Below are 22500 nucleotides of genomic sequence, written 5' to 3'. Positions count from 1 at the left end.
TAGCAGGCTATAAACTGGAAGGCAGTTTTACCCACTGTTAGTTGCACATGGATAGTCTCGGATGCTTGTGCTTTGCCACCAACCTGGAGGTGTGGGTATCTTTGATGAATATCGATACTCCCCCACCTTTTGTGGGTCGGTCCAAGTTTTGGGGCCGAAAAGCATGGTATGAGGTATAACCTGGTAGTGCTGGGGTGCTCTCGGGAGCCCTGAACCAGGTTTCTGTTACTGCACAGATATCTATGTTCTCCATGCTAAGGAGAGTTTAGAGTGCATGCATCTTGAGGTTTAGACTTCTGGCGTTGAGTAGCATTACTCTTAGTTTCTTATCCCTTGTGATACCTATGGAGGTGGGTTTGTCTTTTGAGCCTTGCCTAAAAAAGGCACTATGGGGGTAGCAAGAGCCTTTGCCAATATCCGAAAGCCCAGGGGTGACGGGTGCAAGCCGTCCCTAGCGAAGCATCGTGGCTTGTCGAGCATATCATCCCAAGCTGACAGGCATTGGATCCCCTTTGAATGACACCAGTACTTAAGCCAATTGTTGAAATTGATCATCTTGTCTTCATATTGTGGCATCATTCTTGGTGAGGGTAAGATGCTACTCAAGGTCAGGGTCATACCGGCTTGGGCTACATGCTCGGAGAGCTCCTTTGTCTCTTCATGTAGTCCCAGGGAGGTACGACTCGGGTCATTCACACCAGCATGGACAATGACCGAGTCATATTTGTACTTGCTTTGGAGTGACCTGAGTGCTTGTGTTATGTGGCGGATCCTAGCGCCCGACAGGCTGCTCACCGTGACCCTCTCCTTGTTCATCCTGGTGAGCGGGACGTCAGTGTGCCTGACTATAGTCGCCTATTACAAGTGTATCAGGTGTGGTGTTTAGTCTTAAGGGCTGTGACTGGCACACTGGCTTTGTGAGATGTGTTGCACGTGTTTTGTTTTGGGGTAGCGGCTGCTTGGGTTTCTGCTTTGGAGGTCTCTGCTGCTTCGGCAGATCTTTATTTAGAGCCTCCGAGTATGTTTTTGTGTGATTATGTGTTTGGTTTGCTTTCGTGGTAGTTGAGAGAGCTTAGCCTCTAGTTTGGCTATATGGTTGCATCTCTCACATGTGTTGGAATTTGTTGGGAGGAGGAGAGGGTTGTCTGTGTACATGAGGCAGTTGTAACATTGCCTCAAGATTCCCAGATTCACCAGCTGGACCAGAGAGGAGATTGACAACTGACCTTTGGACATGCTAGAATAATATTTGGAATTCCTTAATAATTGAAAACCAGTGCCAGTGGGGAGTGAGGGTGTAGTGCTTTTAATTTTTAGTGCTGACTTATATAATTGCTTTAGTGAGCAAGTGCCAGGTAACTTAAGTGCAATGTGTTACAGGTAACTTAAATGCAAAAACGACAAACAGTAACTTTCTTTCAAGTGAAACAAGGAAATAAGTACAGTAAGCAATGCAGATATCAGTAGTGATCCGCAGAAGCGCCGAGAAGCCTGAGAAGCCGCGTATTAGGTGGAATTGGTGTTCCAGGGAAATAACAAGCAAACAAACAAACATATAAACAAAGCTAGATTCAGCAGGCCTGCATCTAGTCTATGCTACAGCAAACAAGGTATACCAATTTCAGTAAGATACAGTTCAAATATTCAGGCACTATAAACCTTTAACCAGAAATTCCCAGCTCAGAAGGGCAGAGTCCAGCCTCTTCTCCCACAAGAGTGCAGACCACAAACCTTCTTAATGTAAAATAACTGGCCTGAAGCCCAAGTGCTTAAACCAGAACTAATATACTTTAAGAATAGCAGACACTGGGCTCTCAATCAGCAGTTCCTAACTTAGAAGGATGAAAGCTACCTGTCCTGCCACCACATTGCAGACCACAAACCCTCTCGGTGCAAAACAACTGGTTCGAAGCCCAAGTGTTTAAACCAAAAGGCTTAGAATGAGTTACACCAAGCAGTAATAAATACAATTGAGTACTTTTAAGATGATGCAAAGGTAAAAAAAAGTAGGTAGAAACACAAGTACAGTAAAAGCAGATGACATTTTTTTTTTTTTTTTTTCTGAACAAGTGCTGAGATCAAAGAAACAGATTTGAGTGCTGAAACTAGAAAACTGGCTAGTTATAAGAAAAAAAAAACTAAGCTAGAAGGCTTGCCTCCAACACAGAAGGGCTTGGGGGCTCATACCACTTACCAGGAAAGGCAGGAAACAAGCTTACATTTTTTTTTTTTCTGTTTCCCAGATGCTCTCTTTGTACACAGTAGGAGTGCCTGAAATCAGAATATGATCTCACTGCACTCAGTTGAGTGAGCAAATGAGATGGGCCCAGAAGGAGTATCCAAACACAAATTTACAAGAGGGGGCGGGCAGTTGCAAGGCCACTAAGATTAACACCAAAACAAAAACAGGGAGGGTGGGTGGGACTAACTGAAGAGCAGAGTCAAAACTTCCAATTCAGTTAATATTCCTTCCACACAGTTAAAATCAATTTAAATACTGTATTTTTTGGAAAAAAAAGAGCAGATAAAGGTACTTAAATTCTCTTATACGTCCAGTTGAATACAGCAAGTTCTTAGCCGGCCAAAGCTGAGGTTTTTAAGCAGAAAATATTTCACACTGTACCACTTAAATAGGCAAGGACAGGAAATCAAAGAATGTGACTACCCCCACGCCTGTAATTACTAGCAAATAACAAAATTCAGCAAACACTGACTAACTTCCAGTTCAGATAATATTCCTTCCACACAGTTAAAATCAATTTAAATACTGTATTTTTTTGAAAAAAAAAGAGCAGATAAAGGTACTTAAATTCTCTTATACGTCCTGTGTGTGTGTGTATGTGTGTGTGTGTGTATATATATATATATATATATATATATATATATATATATATATATATATATATATATATATATATATATATATGTGTGTGTGTGTGTGTGTGTGTGTATATATGTATATATATATATATATATATATATATATATATATATATATATATATATATATATATTTGTATATATATATATAAAATCTCTGTCCATTTAAAAGTCCACGTTGCTGCTTATTTCACGCTAGGCTTAGAAACGTGTCCATATCGTGTGCCATAAAACTGGGAATTAGATTTGGCAACTGGGACAGTCTCTGAAAACTGTGAAAACTACTAGTGTACCAACAGCTTTGCCCAACGGTTCTTGGACTTCATAAATTCCAACACCCTGGATCAACTAATCCATAGTCCCACCAGGGAGCCCAATATCCTAGACCTGGTCATTACCAACATGGGAAATTGATGCTCCACACCTATGGTCACCACCTCATTGGTCAGGTCTGATCATAAGCTAATCACCCTTAACATCCACCCCCCCCCCCCCAGTAAGGAAACATCCATAAAAAACTTCTGCAAAGCCATCTTTATGCTACTCAAGTCAGAAGTGACCAATTTCGACGCTCATGCAGACAGGAACTGAAAGTTCGACTGCTGAATCCTACACTAAGGCACTTTACGAGCACATCCACTCATGCATGAAGCATGCCATCCCAGATAGAACCAAGATGCTCTCCTCCAAAAAAAGGAAGCCAATCTGGTGGTCTCCTCCCTTAAACAAACATTAAAACAAAAGGAAGAAACTGTTGCAGAAAAGAGAAAAATCCCATGATGCAAAAAACTCCCTTACCAGCCTCCGTAAGAAGCTGAGGTCCCTCATAAACTCCTCCAAAGCTAGTTACGAAAATAAAATTGCCAAAGTTTCCAATGACAACCACAAGGCATTCTATAACTATGTCAAGAATTTAAATGGCGATGCTCGGATCTGCTCTGAGCTACAACAGAATGGCATCAAATATCCTGATCGCAAAGATATTGCCAATATCCTGGCAGATCAGTTCAGTGCCAACTTCACCCCCTGAATGACCCATCTTAATACCGGAAGATTGCCAAATTCTGGTAATGGCCACACAGATAAAAAAATGCACTCTCCAAAGCTAAGACTGCAGCATCAATGGGACCAGATGACATCTTGGGCTGTGTACTACATGAACAACAAAATAAACTGGCACCTCACCTAAGTGTCATGTTTAATCATAGCCTCACCTCAGGCTTCTTGCCCACTGAGTGCCGCACAGCTACAGTTATCCCACTCCACAAGGGGGGGGATCCACCTTGGATCCTGGGAACTACCGCCCAATCAGTCTGCCGAACCTGATCTGCAAGGCTATGGAACGTGTCATCATGGAACTTATAAACAAAGACATTGGCAATCTTCAAACACTGGACCCAACCCAGTTTGGGTTCATGAAGGGCAGATCTTGTCTCCTGAACCTGATTAACTTCGAATCAGTCTTCAGAGCCGTGGACGAGGGTAAGGCAGTCCACACAGCTTTTCTGGACCTCGCCAAGGCCTTTGACACCATCCCTCACTCTGGAATCGTAGATAGACTTACTAAGCTTGGCATTAATCCCTATGTCACTCAGTGGGTTGCCAACTGGCTTACTGACAGAACCCCCACACTGTAGTGACAAGTGGAGTACCTCAGGGTTCATTCTTGGGACAGCTCTTGTTTGGCATCTACTTCTCTGAAGTACAAGCCAACAAACACTAAGGGACTCTGGCTAAAGTTCGCAGATGACTGCAAACTGGGAGTCATTATTGAATCCCCAAATGATGTGAATACTCTACAAAAGGGCCTTACAGAAACAGATGCTTGGTGCCAGAGCCATGGGCTCAAGCTCAATGCCAAGAAATGTATAGCGATTCCCTTTGGGGAAAAACATGTACCCGTGAATTACCACATAGGTTGGCAGTACACTCGACACCGAAAGTGTGATGAGACTTGGGGGACACAGGTGGACAGTGGTCTCACCTTCGATAACCACATCGCCACAACAGTCAGGAAATCCTTCTGTGTGGCACACCTCATCACTAAGGGCTTCCTCCCAGAAAAAAGGTCATTGTCCCACTGTACTCATCCCTCATTAGACCCATTATAGAATACAACGCCCCATTTGGTATGTACCGCTCCAGACCTCTACAACAACTGGAAAGGCCACAGAAGTACCTCACTAAAAGAATCACAGGCCTAAAGCAGATGCCCTACGCTGACTACCTTAACTCCAGCTGTACTCTGTCGCATATCATCTACTCAGAGGTGATCTTTGCTTAACATACAAGGCCATGTCAAACCCAGAGCTATTGGGACATGCTACACTTAAAGAAATCCCAATCCCTCAGAGCCACATGCTCCAGGGATCTAAACCTTGTCATCGCAATAAACAAAACATGCTGGAGGGATAGGTTCCTGACCATCCACCATTGACGTAGTGGTTAAACTATTGTGAAATTAGATCAGTCATAGTGTGATCTCGCAACTCATCAAATCTAGTGGTGGAAAAATTGCACACTGACATTACATCATATTCAAAATTCTCTGCATCAGGCTGTTCTGTTGTATTTCTAGGCAGTCTGGATAAGGTTGTATTTCTAGGCAGTCTGGATAAGGTATCGGCCAGATGTAGCAATTTACCTTGTAGTGTAGACCATTTTGGAATTGTACTTTTGCAGCTTGAGCAGCATTCTTTGTAATCTCGCTGGAGCAGAATGCATAGGCTTCTTTTAGAATATTAAGTAGAGGTTGATGATGATTTTCAGTCTGTATATCTTGACTATAAATGTAATTGTATTTGCATATTCCAGGTTTTACTGTTTCCAAAAGCTCTTTCTCAATTTGAACATAATGCATATCGGTTTGAGTTAGTGTCCTAGATGCACAGGCTACTGGTCTGCCTTGTTTAAAAATAACTGTGCCAAGACCAAATTTTGAAGTATCACAGTATCTTAATGTGGGTGGGGTGGCAATTTTTTGCTTAAGGTCATCAAATGCCTTCTGATGATCCAGCCATGACCATACAACCTTCTTGCATGTTAGCTCTCTCAAAGGTGCTGTCAACATGCTGAAGTCTGGTATAAATTTACCTAAATTTACCTAAATGGTTGACCATGCCCAGAAAACTCTGTAAACTTTGCACATTGTTTGGTGCTGACATCTCTAGGATAGTGGTTTGGTTGGCTGGGTCAGGTCTCAAGCCTGTATTTGTAAACAAATGCCCTACGTACATAACTTCTGGAAGTCTGAATTTGCACTTCAGAGGATTCGGCTTTGTTTATCTCACATGCTCTGTCTAGGACTGACTTGAGGTTTGTCATGCTCTGCTTCGTCTACTATTATGGCACAAGATTAACCTGAAACAAATTGTTCTCTTGCATGCTGAAAGACTTCACTTGCAGAATTTATTCCAAATTGGATCCTTAGGAATCTGTATTTGCCAAATGGAGTGCTAAAAGTAGTTAGAAATGAGGATTTGCAGTCAGGCATTACTTGCCAAAATGAACTCTTTGCATCCAAAACAGAAAATATAGTGGCATTCAGTATTAGAGCTGCAACTTCAGCTGTGTGTATTGGATGGTATGGTCTCTCTAATGCTTTGTTCAGACCTCTAGGAGCAATGCAAATTCTGATTTCGTCTGAGCCTTTTTTGTGAGCGACTGCCATGGGTGACACCCATTCTGTTGGTTCTGTGACTGGACAATTCACACCTTGCTGCCCCATCTTATCCACCTAAGCTTTAACTTTATTTTGCATTGCTTTTGGAGCTGCTCTTGCTGGTCTGACTACTGGAGTGCTCTCTGGGTCTAACTTCATGGAATACACAACTGGAAGTTTACCCAATTTGTCATCAAAAACGTCGTCATACTCTGAGAAAATGGCTTCGGAAAATTTGGAACATGGAACTGTACTCACATGATTAACTTCTTTAGTAAAAGTAAGCAGATGTATTCTCAAACTGTCTTTCAGACCTAGTAAAAACTGCACTGGTTGTCGGACTGTGTAGAATAACATGTAACAGTTCTTGGCCATATAACATGAAAGTATTTACTGGACCTTCAGTTTGAATTTCTTCAGCAGTGCAAAACTTCTGGCTTATGGACGTGGTTACGTTGAGTTGTTCGTTGATTCCCACTTTTGCAAATGTGTCTGCTGATATAGCATTACACTTTGACCTACTGTCTACTTTTGTGCTCTTTGGGTCGTCCATTAATCCGAACTGTACAAAATACTTCACTCCTTGTTACTAAGTTTACTGCATGGCAACTCTTTTTTTCCAAGCACTGAAACACCATCTACATAGAAAGCTGACTGTTTTGGCTCTATTTGATCAACTTGCTTTTTTATGTGACCTTTCTTTACAGCTGTGTGAGGCTTACTTAATTTGCAAATCTTTGCGAAATGGTTCAATTTTTTGCACTTGTGACATTGCTGGCCATATGCAAAACACTTTTTCTCTTTTAGACTCGTGATGTGAACCACAATTGTGGCAGTTAACAATAAAGCTAGGTTTGGGTTTTGCTGACTCACTTTTCTATTGCACTGAGCTGGCAGTGGAGCTTGGACTTTTTCTAGGACTTTCTGGAAAGCTTTGTACCTACTTTGGAAACCCTGTGGCTACCCCATGCTTAGTATGCAACAAGGGCAAACAGGAACAGACCTATCTGTTTGCTCTGGAGCTCACTGAAACCATGCTTTTGTCACTTGCAAGCAAATTTGTATTTGTCACCTCATGAGTCTGGCAAATCTCTTTTGCTTTGCTTCATGTAAAATCGCTGTCACGATGCAAAGTCTTCCTCACTGCAACACTTCTATTAATACCACACACACACGTCTCTCCTTTTATCAGCTCATCTTTTAAATCACCAAACCGGCACGGTTTAGCTCTGTTTCTTGAGTCCATTGTATAAGCTGCAAATGTTTCTCCTGGTTTCTGATCTCTTGTGTAAAACAAATGCCTCTCTAATGTAACATTCATCTGGGGGTTGCACATTTCTCAGAATTTATGCTTCAAACACTTGGAGTCTTCCCGTTATTCAGCTTGCACAACAATATGATGGTCTGCACCTTCATACACTGCTGTTGCATATGCAAATGAACGCTGTCATTGTATGGTGTCTGATTCTGCTAGATTTAACAAAATTAATGCCCTGGCATGTGCATTTCTGTCTGCATAAGCTGCTTGTATGAAAATATCGTACTCTTGTTCAAATATTTTTCAGTTCTCTGCAATATTCTGATCAAACATAAGTGATTGGGGTTTTCAAAATCTGTCTGCTATATTAACACATGCCAGTGAGGGGTCTTCCAAATAAGTGCACACACACACGCGCATAGGTAACTGGCAAACACAACTTGCTTAATGCTTTTGTGCTCTGAACCTGTACCTTCTCTCGTTGCGCTTAACGGAATTATGAGAATGAACAAACTTGTACTTTCGAATAACTGGACTTTGCAAAATAAACTCCTTGGGCTTTTCCACTTTATTGCACTTTGCGAAATAACTTCAGATTTCTCAATGCTTTTACTGTGTTTTACTAAACTTTCTCGGGCTTTCAGTGCTTTACAGAATTTTGCAGAATAGCCTTTTTGAACTTTTCGATGCTTTATGGAGCTTTGCAGAATAATTTATTGGACTTTTCAGTATTTTACGGAATCTTAGATGACTTTAGCACTTCTGCCTTTACCAACCAATTAACCACTTGCTATACTTTTGGAATTGGTAAAGAGAAAAATACTAAAGTAATTCCTTGAAATTTCTTATTGATTAAAGGCAGGAATGTTATTGTAAGAAACACTTTTTTTTATCACTGGAAGAAATGTATCAAGCAACTGTACAATGCAAGTAAATTGAATTTCTATTGCCAAAAATTCAGTAGCTTTCAAAGTATTTACACTTTGCAAATGACTGCATGCAACACACTGAAATGTCCCCATAGTGGTAGTACCTTGCTAGGCAACTCTTTACAGTACAGGAAGCACTCTGTAATGGTGGCACTTTGCAAATAGACACACCCAGCATAAGAATTTTTCGAAATAGCTATGGTTTGACTGGATTGCATGAAATAGTTGCATTTTACACACAAACTCTTTGAAATACAGGCACAGTAGTAAGCGCACACTGTAAGCAGTTTTACACACACACTGAGATACTTTGAATAACTTTAGTTACGCCCTTGATACAATACGAAGTCATAGTTATGCCCAAACACAGCACCTTGCCCAAATACAAGCACTCGCCTTGCTTTATTTTTGCTTACTGTGCCCTTTTCTCGTTTCTTACTATATTAGTTTTGCTTGTTTTAAGCCCTTTTTATGTCCAGTATACTTTTCTTGTGCTTTACTGTCAATCGTCTTGTCAAATACTTTTATCTTCAACTTTTTCTTTAGTTTATAAACTTTTTTGTACTTTACGCTTGCCTGGTAATGCAGTTTCTGCCCTTGTAATGCCTCTTTTGCCTTCTCTCGCATCGAGCAAACAATTCGTATTATTTCTCATTACCATTGATTCTTTCTGGTTATATTTGTACTCTTTATCTCTTTTACCTTCGCTGTCTTCTTTACATCTCATGGCTGCAGATGTTCTTCTCTCTTCCATCCCGGTGATGACACCATGTCGCTTTCATGTTGGTACACGAATAAACAGGTCTTCATGGATTCTGTTTAAACAGCTTTATGCTATAAAAAGACATCCCTATAGATGCTTACTGACTATGACTTAACTTGCATACAAACTAACAACTGCAGTCATACATGCTAACTCTGACTGCTTCTACAAAATGGCACTAGGGATTGCATGTGTCTGGAATTTATAGATGCACGTACAGCCTCGCATGCTTAAAGGTAGAGCACACGCATGTTACACTCTGATGTACAAGTGTATTTGTTTGAGGTTTTTTTTTCCCCCTCTCTCTAAATTACTGGAAGCCATCTCTTGTACCATAGCTGAAGCTTGAACTGCTTTTTGGTGAATAGCTGCAAGATTCTTTCTAGTCAGTGTTTTCTTTTCGCCTTTTATAGTTGATGTTCTTTCAAGCTGTTTAAATTTCTTCTTTGCTGGCATCCAAGCAGTGTACCTACTGGCTACAGTAACTGAGTTTTACTCAAGCTGCCCGAATTACCAGCTCTTACTACTTGGTTTCTATTCACATTCGGAGAGCTGAAATTAAGCTGCTGTTCAGGGTGCAACAATCTTGGAAGTCCTGAAATTGATTGACTCCATCTGCAGTTTGTCATATGTGGAAATTTGTTCTTTACCTTTTTTTTCTTCTTCATTCCTTGAGTTTGGTGCTGTAACTAGAATTGCAGAGTGTGGTATGAGTGCATTATTTTGGGGGATGGGGAATCCAGACATGCTAGGAAGGCTTCATCTTCTAAGCAATCATAATGTCTGGGATCTCCATCTTAGAGGGCTGTTCAGGGGCAGTCTTCTTAAGGTTTGTCATTATTTTAGGTACGCAACTTTCATGATGCTGGCTGGATTCTTTTTTTTTTTTATCTGCTCTGGTGTTAAGTTTAACATATGTACACTAAGATTGACTGATCTTAAGGGATGACCCACAATTCTGGGTAAAAAGTGGCGGTCTCCACTTGTACTAGTATGCAGTAAACTCTCTGTTAACAGGCACCCATGGGGATTGGTAGATGCTGGATAACTGTAGGTTCTGGTTGCTGGAAAGTTGCTATTAAAAATAGGCCTAATACTGTACCCTGTACTAGTTTGGTTTGCTTTATTCTTAGATTGGAGGGAGAGGGACTTTATTCCTATCTTCCTTTTTAAAACTCTAAAAACGTAAGGTATGTTTCTGTGGGGGAAAACAAAGTGCAACACGTGAAAATTGTACTGAATTTTTATTTTTTTTTTGCCGGTTGTTTGAATTCCAGTTAACTGAGAGCTTACTTTACAATGTTGATGAGCAATATTTGTATTTGGAAGAAAAATGTTGGCATAGATGGGTTTGGGATTTTTTGGAAAGTTCTGAGTTGCCCTTTAAGGAATGTTGAAAGTTTCTGCTTAAGTGGAGGATGATTTACTGTATTTCATAGCTCTGTTGGGTGAGGTTCCTGGTGAGCGGATGACAGAGTGGCTGCTTTTGCACTACAGGCAAAATTGATTATTAGATTTATATATGATTATTCAGTTTTTAATAGCCCTGTAATCTTTGTGTATGTGGGGGCCAGTTTGTTGTGTAGAAAGAGGAAGTCGCTTGTGCAAGTGTTTCTGTAGACCGAATGTTACCAGAAGACCAGTAACTGTTTTAGACCATTTCTGCTGTTATGATATGTGCTTTTGTCAGTAGGATAGATTGAAAAGACTGTTTGTGGTTGTAGTGGTGAATTTATTTATTTATTTATTTATTTATTTATTTTTTTTTTAAGTATGGCTGGTGAATAAACAAAAGTCTTGTAATTTAACAGTAATGCTGCACTGGCAGATTCACCTACATCACCTGTAGGGCTGAGACCAACAGGACTTGGCCCAGTGCCAGCATTTATTCCCAGGATACCTTAAAACCCCTTACCCATAATGTGGAGCACTTACAGAACTGCCTCCAGATCTTTGAAACCTACAGAGACCGAACCTAACAGAAAAAAAAACTAAGTAGCTAGCCTCATGGAAGGAACCCATCAGGCTGCAGGTGAGGTGAATGACTGCAGGAACAGCAGTAGAGATGATACTGACAAAGCAGATCTATTGCATTAAATGTGTAACTTTTGTAGACACTGTTGGGAGTTCATCTTTGTTAGCTCTAGGGCAAAGTCGTAAGCCAGGCCTCTTGGGTGTCTCCTCATAGAAGGATTCCCATAGCAATGGTGACCCTGAAGGAATACCTTCATGTGAATTCAGTGATACTACATAGCAGCTGCACAAATGCCATCTAAAGAAGCTTTTTTAAGAATATTTGCAAATTAACATTCATTGTTGTAAAATGAGCATACACTGAGGCTGGCAAAGACTTGTTTTTGAGAACATACAGCCAAACTTTTAATTTGAGTGGAAAGCTGTGAATCCTTGCTTACTGCTTTTGTTCTGTACAAATAGTCTGATTTGTCTGTGCATCTCTGTACAATGCAACAAGTATTCCCAATGTTGGGAGTAATTTGAGGGGAAACGCAAACGATCAGCTGACTGATTTGTTGGCTTTCGTGTTTGCTTCCTAAATAAGTTAAGGATCCATCATAATGGAGATGCTGTCCTTCTGGATATATCATGTGTTAACTGTGTGTGTGTGTGGATCTGTTGCAGTCATTACTTGGGAGTCTCTGCCACTGGGTGAGGTCCGACATCTGGCTAGACTTTCTTATCTGAGCACCATTGTCTGGTTTGATGTCATCTTTACTTCTGCTGTCCCTACATAACTGATATAAATGTGGCATATACCCACCGACTTCAGCTCTTTCTTGCCTCCTTTCTAGTCAGGGTTAATATGCACACTTGAGATATAGTATGCTAAATGTAAGTGTCCTGGGCTCTGGCAGTGCCCCAGAGAGAAACAGCCCTCATGAGTTATCCAAATGAAGAATAGGAAATGAGCAGAGAAGGTATGGGCAAAGAACTTAAAAAAAAAAAAAAGTGGCTTTGGACCATCCTGACTCAGGTGCAGCGGATGGCGGGCTTGACTCAAGTGCAACAGTGGCCACATACTCTCTCTAACGTCTGCCGTTATGATAAACTGGTTATGCAAATAATGTTATATTAATCACATGTTTCACAGTTTGCTGTGTGCTGGTGGGAGTGTTGTATTTATCTTAAAAGTTCCGTCTCCACTGTCCTTTTCGCACTTTGAGTTGTCATAACTTGCCAGTAGACGGGCCTGTAGCAAGTAAATATTATAGTGTAGGGTTCTGTTCAGCAGCTGACCGACTGTTTAACACCGTTAAGTTTCCAGCATTGTTTGCCTGATGAAATTACTAGAATGTTGCAGTGTGCGCTAGATGTTAGACACGTTTGTTGATTTTTCTCTATGTTAAATAACTTTATCATAAAGCAGTTGATGGGGCACAAGGTGGTCAGAGCAGGCATTGCTGTTTGGAAGCACACCTTCCTCTGGCATCCTGACTTTATCAAGAACATCAAGACATCCTTCACCATTGCCCCCCTTTGAAGGCACCAAATTGTTGGGCTCAGTGAAGTGAATCACAGTTTTTTTAAAGTTGTGAAAATGCATTACACTGTTCAGTCGTGGCTGCTGTTATGCTTTAGTGTGAGAATACCTTTTCTAGGAAAGATTAAGCATCTTTCTTTCATCAGAATGTTGCTTAACAAAGCTGGCTTATTTCCAGATTCTAAGCACAACTGTAGGGCTCCATGCACAACATGAACTGTGTACTTATAGTGCTAAAACATCATGATGTTTGTCCACTTCAGCATATTTGCCCACCTTCCCCTTCTCAGTATTTGGGGTCTTGAAACTTATGAGGTGTTTAGTTCTGCAGTGTCTCTGTCTTTGAGGATGTTGACTGTTGACTGTTGTGGGGCACCTTAGAGATCTAGAGAAGGGAGATGTTGGGCATTATGGAAGTTGGGGGGGGGGTTGAGCCTGGGAATTTTTCAAGTGCTGAGCTGACTGGTACCGGTTTCAGCTAGTCCCTAATGTCTACATGGACAGACATGGATCTATCATTATGGTAATTAGTCAACTTTTTTTGTCGTAATTTAAAAAACAAAAAAAAAAGAGTTGATCTTAGGCTGACTTGAGAATTGAGCAATACAAGTCACCTTGTGCTAGAGTTCTTTAGCATGATCACACCACTTCCATGTCCTCGACAAACTGTCCAGAAGGTGCCTTTGCTTGTGCTTAATGTCACCCCCCTGTTACTTTTGCCTTACCATCCACGGTGTCCATAAAATGCATGTCTGTAGCAGCTGCACACCTCGGACTGCAAAACATTGGAGTGTTCCCTGTTATGATCAGTGGCTCTGGAACGCATTAATTTGCCACTCCAGTTTTTCTCAAGTTTTGCAGTACCTTTAATATAAGATTCTTTTTGTTATTTGGTCAAAGTTAATTCATCTGCTATTTTCAACTTGCATACCAGTTGTAATTTTGTTTAACATCTTTCAAAATGTGTAAGCTCTTTATTAGAGGGCTATGTTTAGACTCCCCTAGTTAAAAACTGTACCTCCAGGTGTGTGTGTGTTTGTTTCTCTCTTGTAGAGCAGACAGTCAGCTGGAAACACCTACTCTTCTCTTAAGTTTGTTTCCTGGAACACTATTGATCCCTACAGCCTAGGTACCGCACCCTGTTTCCCTAGATAAATTCAAATCCCTCATCACTAACTTCAATTGTCTCAAAAATAACATAATCATTCTAAGTTACTTCAGTCTAACTATTTTTGCCCTCTTTAATCTGACAAGTGCTTTCTTAGCAGGCCTAGGTCTCCAGCTTGTAGAAGAACCAACAAGACCTAACCTTGGGTCTTCCAAATAGTCTTCCAAATACTCTATACTTGGTTATTGCAAACATACCAAACTCAAATCACCAACATAAATGTTCTGCCACCACCACTAAGCGGCCACTGCCAAATCGCCTTTACAGTTGGCAACCATCCTGTAAAACTACCACCAATATTAAAAGCCTTCAGAAACCAGAGTAGCACAAATGCAGACACATTCAGAATCTTTTTCACAGTCCACAACTTGAACCTTTGTACTCTACTTATGAGCCTAACCAACTTTCTACTCCAGCTGCAAGATAAATTCTTCCCACTTATTCACAGACTTTATAAAACCACCAAAACTGAATGTCTGTCTACTGAACTCAAACATCCTTTAACTATAAGGGAGGAAGTATGGCAGAAATGGAAACGGGCTCCATACAACCACACCTCCTTTATAGTCTTGTATAACCTAGCCAAAAAGTCCATCAGAAGACACAAAAGAAGTCTTGAAACAAATTACTCTGTTGCATTTCCCCCAAACACTTTTGGAAAGAAGTTATCCCATTTGCAAGAAGAAATCCTCCTCATGATACCCTGTCAATTCAATGTGGTACAGCAAAACTTTCTCAAGAAGATTTTCATAAAGAATTTGGCAATCTCCTGTCAAACTCCACATCTGCCACAGGTCATGAATTGCCCACCCTGCCACCATTCAACCCCCTCTTCCACTTTAAATGCATATGTCCCAAATAACTCTCTATTCTGCTTGAAAATATTTTCAGTGACACCCCTCCTGGATCTGACATCATAAACCCCTGGCTCATATTACTGCAGAGGGCATATGTCTTCCTCGCACCCACATACATAATCTATGTCTCTTGCAAAACATCATGCCACAGATTGGGGGGGGTTAGTTATAGCAGTTTTCCAAAAGTAAGCCAACTCAAAAATGCCTCCATCCAATATCCATCTTTCCAGTTGTGAGCAGACTTCTTGAAATGATGGTCTGTACTTAACTCTTCCTTTGTATCCAACAGTACCACCTGCTGTCCTCCAAACAACATAGATTCTGGCCTGGACAAAGTACTGTGACAGCACTTTAGTCCCTAACTGATATTCTGATAGTGGGCTTCTTACAGATGCCCTATTTATAGACCTGACGAGGGCATTTGACCACTGTCTTCTCCAAAACAAATAACATTGAAATTGGTATCAGTCCTGATGCCGCTCCCTGGTTTCAAAACTTCTCACTGATGGACCCTTCAGAGTTGAAGTAGGATCTTCCCAATTAGAATCTGCACCTGTCACTAAAGGTATACCATGAGGATCCATTATTGCCCCCTCCTCGTACCCATATTCATTAACAAACATGTCCTCCCCATCTCCCACCTGGTCTCTATGCTGATGGCCGGGTCACTTACTGATCAGGTTACTCACACCAGCATTTAGTGCCAACTCCAGTCTGATTTACATGAGCTCCACCAATGGCTTATAAACCTATTTTTGGTACTCTACAGAAAATTCACCAAGCACCTGACTGACTACCTTTGACCTACACAACCATTCCATAGAGAGACATCCTCCACCTTTAAATACCTTAGACTGTAGCTTGATCAGAGTGAGAGCCAGAATAAACTCCCTCATCTTCTGGACCAAAAAGATTTCCTCTTTTCTGTCCCATCCAGCCAGAGCAGCCATTGGCAAGAGGAGTTCTGCTTTCTCAACATGAATATGTGCTACCAATTTTTGCTTCGGCTTCCAAGAAAAACATTGTTATACTCCAGACTCTCTAACAGCCTCTGCCAATTCATTACAAACTCTCCTTTCTGTCAGCATCACTATATCACCCAAGAAAAAGCTACTCGTAAAACAAAACCTTCACAGCTCTATAAACTACTCCCAACTCCACACATTTACTCCCCGTGTGGCTAGACTTCAGTGTGGCTAGACTTCACAGAAAAAACTCATTGTACTAGAGTGAGACACTGTTCGGAAACCACACCAACTCTTGTTACCCCTAGAACCAAAAACCACAGCATTGCACATGCTTTCTTTTCTCGGGCACCAAGCTCTTCCCCATCAACGTTAAGGAAATAAACAGTTGTTTCAATTTCAGAATGGAACTCAAAAATCACTTGTCCATCCAGGCAAAATGCTCCTGCTTCCATCTCCTTTCCAAGTCTCTTCACCTCTTTCAAGATTCTCTAAAGACTGACCCACTTTAGAAACTAATGTACTTGTACATGGCACTGTGCTTGTTCACTGGAATGTATGTACATATTTTTTTTCTCTGTCATTAGTCTGAACTATTCTGTTATTGCTTACATTTCTGTGTTTTGTTTGTAAAATGTTTTGCGTTTCATCTGGGCTGAACCTGAAATTGGTCAGTATTGATCAGTACACAACCCTGGTAAACAAATGTAAATAAAACACAACTTCTTGTGACTGTTGCATATGCTAAAATGATTTGAGTTAAAGGGCATCCATAAGGAGATCGTTTCTCTCAGGAAATGGTCCCTCATTTATATACAAACTGGATATTGAATCTAACATCTATGTCTGTTCATTTGCTTCCTCTCCTTTATTTTACTCTTTCTAGCTGAGAATACTTTTATTCCATTGTATGGATGTTTATATACTGCTCAAGTGCTGTCTAGCCGGTCCGCTTTCTTTTGCTAAATATTAAAAATTGTGCCTTTATCAAGGTTGTGTTTTATAGTTAAATGTAGTTGCTTCCAACAGTTTGCTCCTTACTTTTTTGCTTTTGGACATCTGTGCTAACCATATAAAATCCTAGCTGACACCAGTTCATTCCATAACCTTCAGTGGCTGCACTCAGGTTTCCCTTTTGTGCAAAACTTTACAGTTTCTGAAAAAGATTATGCTGATAAAGGAAATGACCCTGAATAATTAGCAGCTGTGGTAGTCCAGCAACACTCTGCCTTCATTCATTTGGTGTAAGGACCTCCACTGTTTTCATAGTATGTAATGTAGTGTTTTCCATGAGGGTTGTGCATTTTTTTCCTCAAGTTCAGTGAAACTAGTTGATGGGCTTACCGGACAAGAAGATCTGAAGAATTGTCTAGCAAGGACAAAGTACAGTGGGATAATTACCTTTTGGGCCTAGATACCATGGCCTTACTTGTAAGTTGCACAACATAAAAAGATTTCTTCACCCCTCTGGCCAAGTGGTGGTCGAAAGTAAGGCTAGAGTGTACCCAGATCCCTGACCACTGGGTTGACTCTCTCTTAAGGGTGTGTTATCAACATGGTAATTGGCCTGGATGTTTGGCTTCCCAAAGGGTACAGTTATGCATTTCTTGGCATTGAGTTTAAGACCTTTGTTTTGGCACCATTTGTTAGACATAGGTAGACCTTCTTGAAGAATGCTAGTGCCTGCAGTGGAGTCTGATGACCCCCAGCTTGCAGTCATCTGCAAACTTGATCAGCTATAAACTTTCATAATTTGCTTCTTTTTCAGAGAAATAGATGCCAAAAAGGAGTGGGCCCGGTACTGAGCCCTGTAGGACTCTGCTAGTGACTGACCTCTTGGTGGAGGTGACCTTGGCTATTTTGACCTCCTAGGTGCTTTTCATGAGCCGTTTGGTTATCCAGTGGGGTGATAAAAGGGTTTGTACTTAAATTAGTGAGCATGTCTATGGGTATTGTATCAAAAGGCTTGGCCTGGTTAAGGTAAGCTGTGTGCACAGGCTTACCTTCATCCAGTGCTTTGGTGAGCCTCTTGGTGAAGTCACTAGGTTTAATAGGCATGGCCTTCCTTTAACAAAGCCGAGCTATGATGGATCCAGTGTTGGTAAGTTACCTATGTCCTTATTTATCATGTCCTTGATTCTTTCCATGTCCTTGCGTATGAGGCTGTTAAGACACTCGTGGGCCTGTAGTTCCCTGGAAATGTGGTTGGACCTGCTTTGTGCAATGGAATGACTGCAGCCATTCTTCCATTCATTGGACACAAAACTTGACTGTAGGGTCCAGTTGAAAAGTGATTAAGTGGACCAGAGAGTTCATGTTTTGTGCCATTAACTAAACCTCCTGGGATGCTATTGAGGCCCATCAATGCAGTGCTTTTGTCCTTGAAAAGTGTGTTGATGACTTATACCTTAGTATTGGTTGGGGGACTACAATATGAGGCATTTCCTTTTGACTAGTGGGGGGGGTTGTTGGGGGCACAAATTTGAGCTGAACCTGTTAGCCAAAAGGTTGGCAGTGGCCTCCGGTTCAGTGTGGGAGATGTCATTTATAATTTCTGCGCATTGTTGCGCATTTCCCCTGAGGTTACAAACATAGCCGTGGAAAGCTTTCTGGTTATCTTTTTTTCCCCAGAGAAGATATTTTTTCCTCAAATTTACCTTTGGGAGTGTTAAGTAATCCTCTTAGCTGCCTATTTAGATTGGTCAGGGGCTTTTGGTATGTATGGCTTTGTTGCTCCTATGCTTAGCCAAGATTTCTTTTTTCTTTTCTTGTATACCTGATTGATATTGTGATTCCACCATGGCAACTCAACTTGTCTTTTGAGTTTCTTATTCTTAATGTAAGTAAGTGGGGACAGCTTGCTTGTATACAGCTGTCAATATGGCTTGCTCTATGCAGTTGTCAGTATAGCTGTACAGAGATTTTGTAAATAGCTCAGCATATGCTATGGTGTTTTTTGGGTTTGGGGTGCTTGGAGTTAGGTTTTTGGTTTCGATGGATCCCAGGATTTAATTTTTATTTCTAGCAGTACTGCTTTATGGTTAGATCTGATGAGAGAAGCCATTACACTGGATGAAGGACATTGGCCCTCCATGTTCATGAGTACAAGGTCAAGGATGTTTGTACCCCTTGGTAGGAGAATGTTAATACCAACATCCTGGAACATTTGGCCAGAGGCTTAGGAATCGCTGGGCTTGTGCATTAGAAATGGTGTAGGATTCCAGTCTGTAGAGGGTTAGTTGAGATTCCCCATGAATTTAGTATTAGGTTGAATGGTGAGGGACTCTAGTACACTGTGACTAGGTAGTATGGGTTTCCTGGGACATGAAGGGAGATCCTACAGGTTGCAAGGATATGGTACGAGACTCTGTTTATGGTGAGTTGCACCTTTATGACCCACTGGATCTCGTACACTTTTAACTAGTCCGGATAAGAGATTGGTTTTAATGTAGACTGAGTCTCCTACACCTTTAATTGCCTGCTGTGCAGTAGCTGGTCTAAAGGTGTGAAAGGCATTATAAACTTGTATTTCTGGGGTACGGTCTGTGATTTAATCCATGGTTTTGTTGCTGTACAGATGTCTGTACTCTTCAAGGAGAGGAAGTCTTGCAGGGAATGGAGCTCAAGACTCCTATCATTGAGCAGTACCACCTTCAGGTATTCCTTCATAGGTTCAGTTAAGTTGGGAGGTTTATCAGTTTCAAATTGCCCTAAAAAAGTCACTGTGGGGGTGGAAAAGGTTTTTGCCTATATCCGAAAGCCTAGAAAGGGGTAAGTGCAGACCATCCCTGACAAAGCATCCATGTCCTTCTAGGCCGTCAAATGTTATTCCCCTTGGATTGATACCAGAAGCTGTCTTTTGTAAAAATCGGTCATTTTCTGTTGCTAACAGGGCACCATCTGTGGAGAAGGTAGTATGCTTCTCAGTGCTAGGCTCCTACCTGTCTGAGATGCATAATCAGCGAGCTTGATCATGTCTCGCTTCGTGTAGTCAAGGGAAGTACATCTCCGATCATTAGCACTCATGTGAACTATGACAGAGTTATACTGGTACCTGTGGTTCAGTGATCTGAGTGCCTGTGTGACATGACTGATCCTACCCCCAGAAGGGCAGTTAACCGTGGCACTCTCCTTACTTCGTCTGGTGAGGTGGACATCGATGCCCTCACTGTAGAATTGCCAATGACCAGGAAATTTGGCTGTGTACTAGTTTGTCTTAAGGACTTGGCAGTTGAGGCATTGAATACAGTCTGTGTGTAGCTGTGGGTGTTATTTCTCTTTTCCCATGTCTCTCTAGTTATTTCACAGTAGAATTTTTATTGCCTAAAGTCTGTTCCCAATCCCCAGTCTTGTTCAAGCTCCATTTGTTTGTGGGGTAAGAGGTTTTGGAAGCATTTACCCTTTACTAGCAAAGATGCTTTTGATACCTGTTTACCAGTGTTGGTAGTTGGTACTGCTGTCTGTTTTGGCTGTGGTGATGCAGGATGTCCTGTATGGGCCTCTGCTAGCTTGGACCTGGATTGCAGCCTCTCTAGTAAAAATGACTGGCCATATGTCAGCCTTTACGATGACATACATAGCTGCTCTGTCTGTAAGCCTGGGCCTGGAGATGTCTAGGGTAAAAGTGACATCATCCAACCTAGAGAGAAGGGTGTCTGGCTCTGAAAGTCAGTTCTCAACCTGCAGTAGAGTAGGTGAAGTAACTGCAGTAGTGAACTACAAAATGAACCCTATGCTTTTTATATGCCTTAAGTCTAAAACGAGCAATTGGCTCGTTGCTTTTAATTTAGTGATCCACAAAGCAGTTGAACTCATTCACCACCAAAAATTAGCGCTCTCTTCAGCAATTTTAACTTTCATAGCTGGCTTCGTACTCCTACAAAGAATGCGGAGGGTGTCTTAGGCCAGTTGTTGAAAGCTGTATAACAAATTTGATGCATAAATTCATCAGGCCTTTTTCCTGTGTTTTTTTCTTTTTGTACTTTGCTGTTGTATCATTGACTCTCACTCTTACATTTTCCACTGATTAGAATCATCTAATTGTACTATCTGTGGAAAACCACTCAAAGATGTACTGAGTGTCCTAGTAGCTGCATAAGCTGGCTATTTGGTTAGAGTCCAAGAAGGTTCTGGTCTTTATTAGGGTGGCAGATCACTTTTAAATTTGGAAAAACTTGACAGAAAGATGTAATCTCCTTTCTTATGGAGAGGGTAACCCACTGGCTTTGGGGGCACCTAGACTGCATTTTGTAACACAGGGTGGGGATGGGTGTTCCATGCTGTGTGCAGAAACTGACAGAGAGGATGAGTGGGCCACGAATGAGTGAGACGAGGTGGGGGGAGAGGCAGGCTTTGAATATCAGGTGAAGTTAACTGGTGAAATAAATTAAAAAAAAAAAACAAACTTACAGGCTGTATTGATTCGCTGGACAATTTTAACAGCATGTTATTGATTCTACTAAAAATAGAAATGGTTGAAGAATCAAAAGGGCCAGTGTATGAACGGGTAGTTTTGCTTTTGTCTGTGGCAGTCAAATCTCTATTTTGTGTTAGACTGACAGTGTACTATGTTCATAGTGTTAAAAAAAACTGTTAAAAAATGTTAAAAGTATTTGGATAGAAAAGAGTAGACTCTGAGATAGTGGCTCTGATAAGTAGGTTGGTGGTGTACTGAGCACCTTCAGTTTCTCTTTTCATTTGCATTGTTTTATTTTGAATTGGTGTGCTGATTTATTCTTTGTTTGCAGGTGATCGTGGAGAAAGCACCTAAAGCAAGGATAGGGGATCTTGATAAGAAGAAATATTTGGTTCCTTCAGACTTGACAGGTAATTTGGTGTGACTGCTCAACTGGGATTTGCAGTATATTTTGGAAGAATTTAAGTTGTAGAGTTAAGATGGGCCCTAACAATTTCATTAAGTTGTAGCAGTTAAGATGGGCCCTAGCAAATAGTTGTGTATTCCAGCAGATAAATAAAAGAAGGATGTGCTGTATAAAGCTGCTCTGTCTGTAAGCCTGTGCCTAGTAAATATTTATGATGTAGGTATAGAACATTATTAGAATAACATGAGAAGATCATGAAGATTTTTTCGGTTATATAAATAAAATGAAGAAAATAAAGGTAGATAATTCTGTGATATGGAATAAAACCTGGATATACAGCTGTTTGTAACCGAGAAGTTTCACAGCAGAAGTTAGCCTCTAGTTACAACATAACAGAGTTGTGATCTAAAAGCAAAATGGTGTACACACCTAAAGTCTTCGATTTTGTACAAAAGGCCTGTGGGTTTTCCTTTTGCATTGTTAAGATGTCTTGTTGAAAGTATAGTTCCTCAAAACACTGCTTTGAGTGGTAATTTACATGCCTTGTATGATACAGTGAAGCAAGATGGTTTGTGGCTGCCTTTTTGGCAGAGAAGTAATAGCTGTCCTATCTGAAACATGGTGTAGTTGTAAACAACAGAATTAGAATAATTACTAAGAATTTCTGTTGAATTCAGGGGTGCCAGACATCCCTATTT

General features: G+C 41.0%; 1 protein-coding gene across 1 annotated transcript in view; it reads left to right on the top strand.

The window, feature by feature from the left end:
- LOC122806359 (GABA type A receptor-associated protein) overlaps positions 1–22500 on the top strand; it is a 382115-nt gene that overhangs the window by 35847 nt on the left and 323768 nt on the right. The window contains exon 2 of the mRNA XM_044076709.1: positions 21728–21806. Coding sequence (XP_043932644.1) covers positions 21728–21806 — 79 coding nt within the window. The remainder of the gene's footprint in view (positions 1–21727; positions 21807–22500) is intronic.

This window comes from Protopterus annectens, chromosome 7.part0, assembly GCF_019279795.1.
Source record: "Protopterus annectens isolate FY-2018-M chromosome 7.part0, PAN1.0, whole genome shotgun sequence".
NCBI lineage: Eukaryota > Metazoa > Chordata > Ceratodontiformes > Protopteridae > Protopterus > Protopterus annectens.
This window is presented reverse-complemented; position numbering and strand designations above follow the sequence as displayed.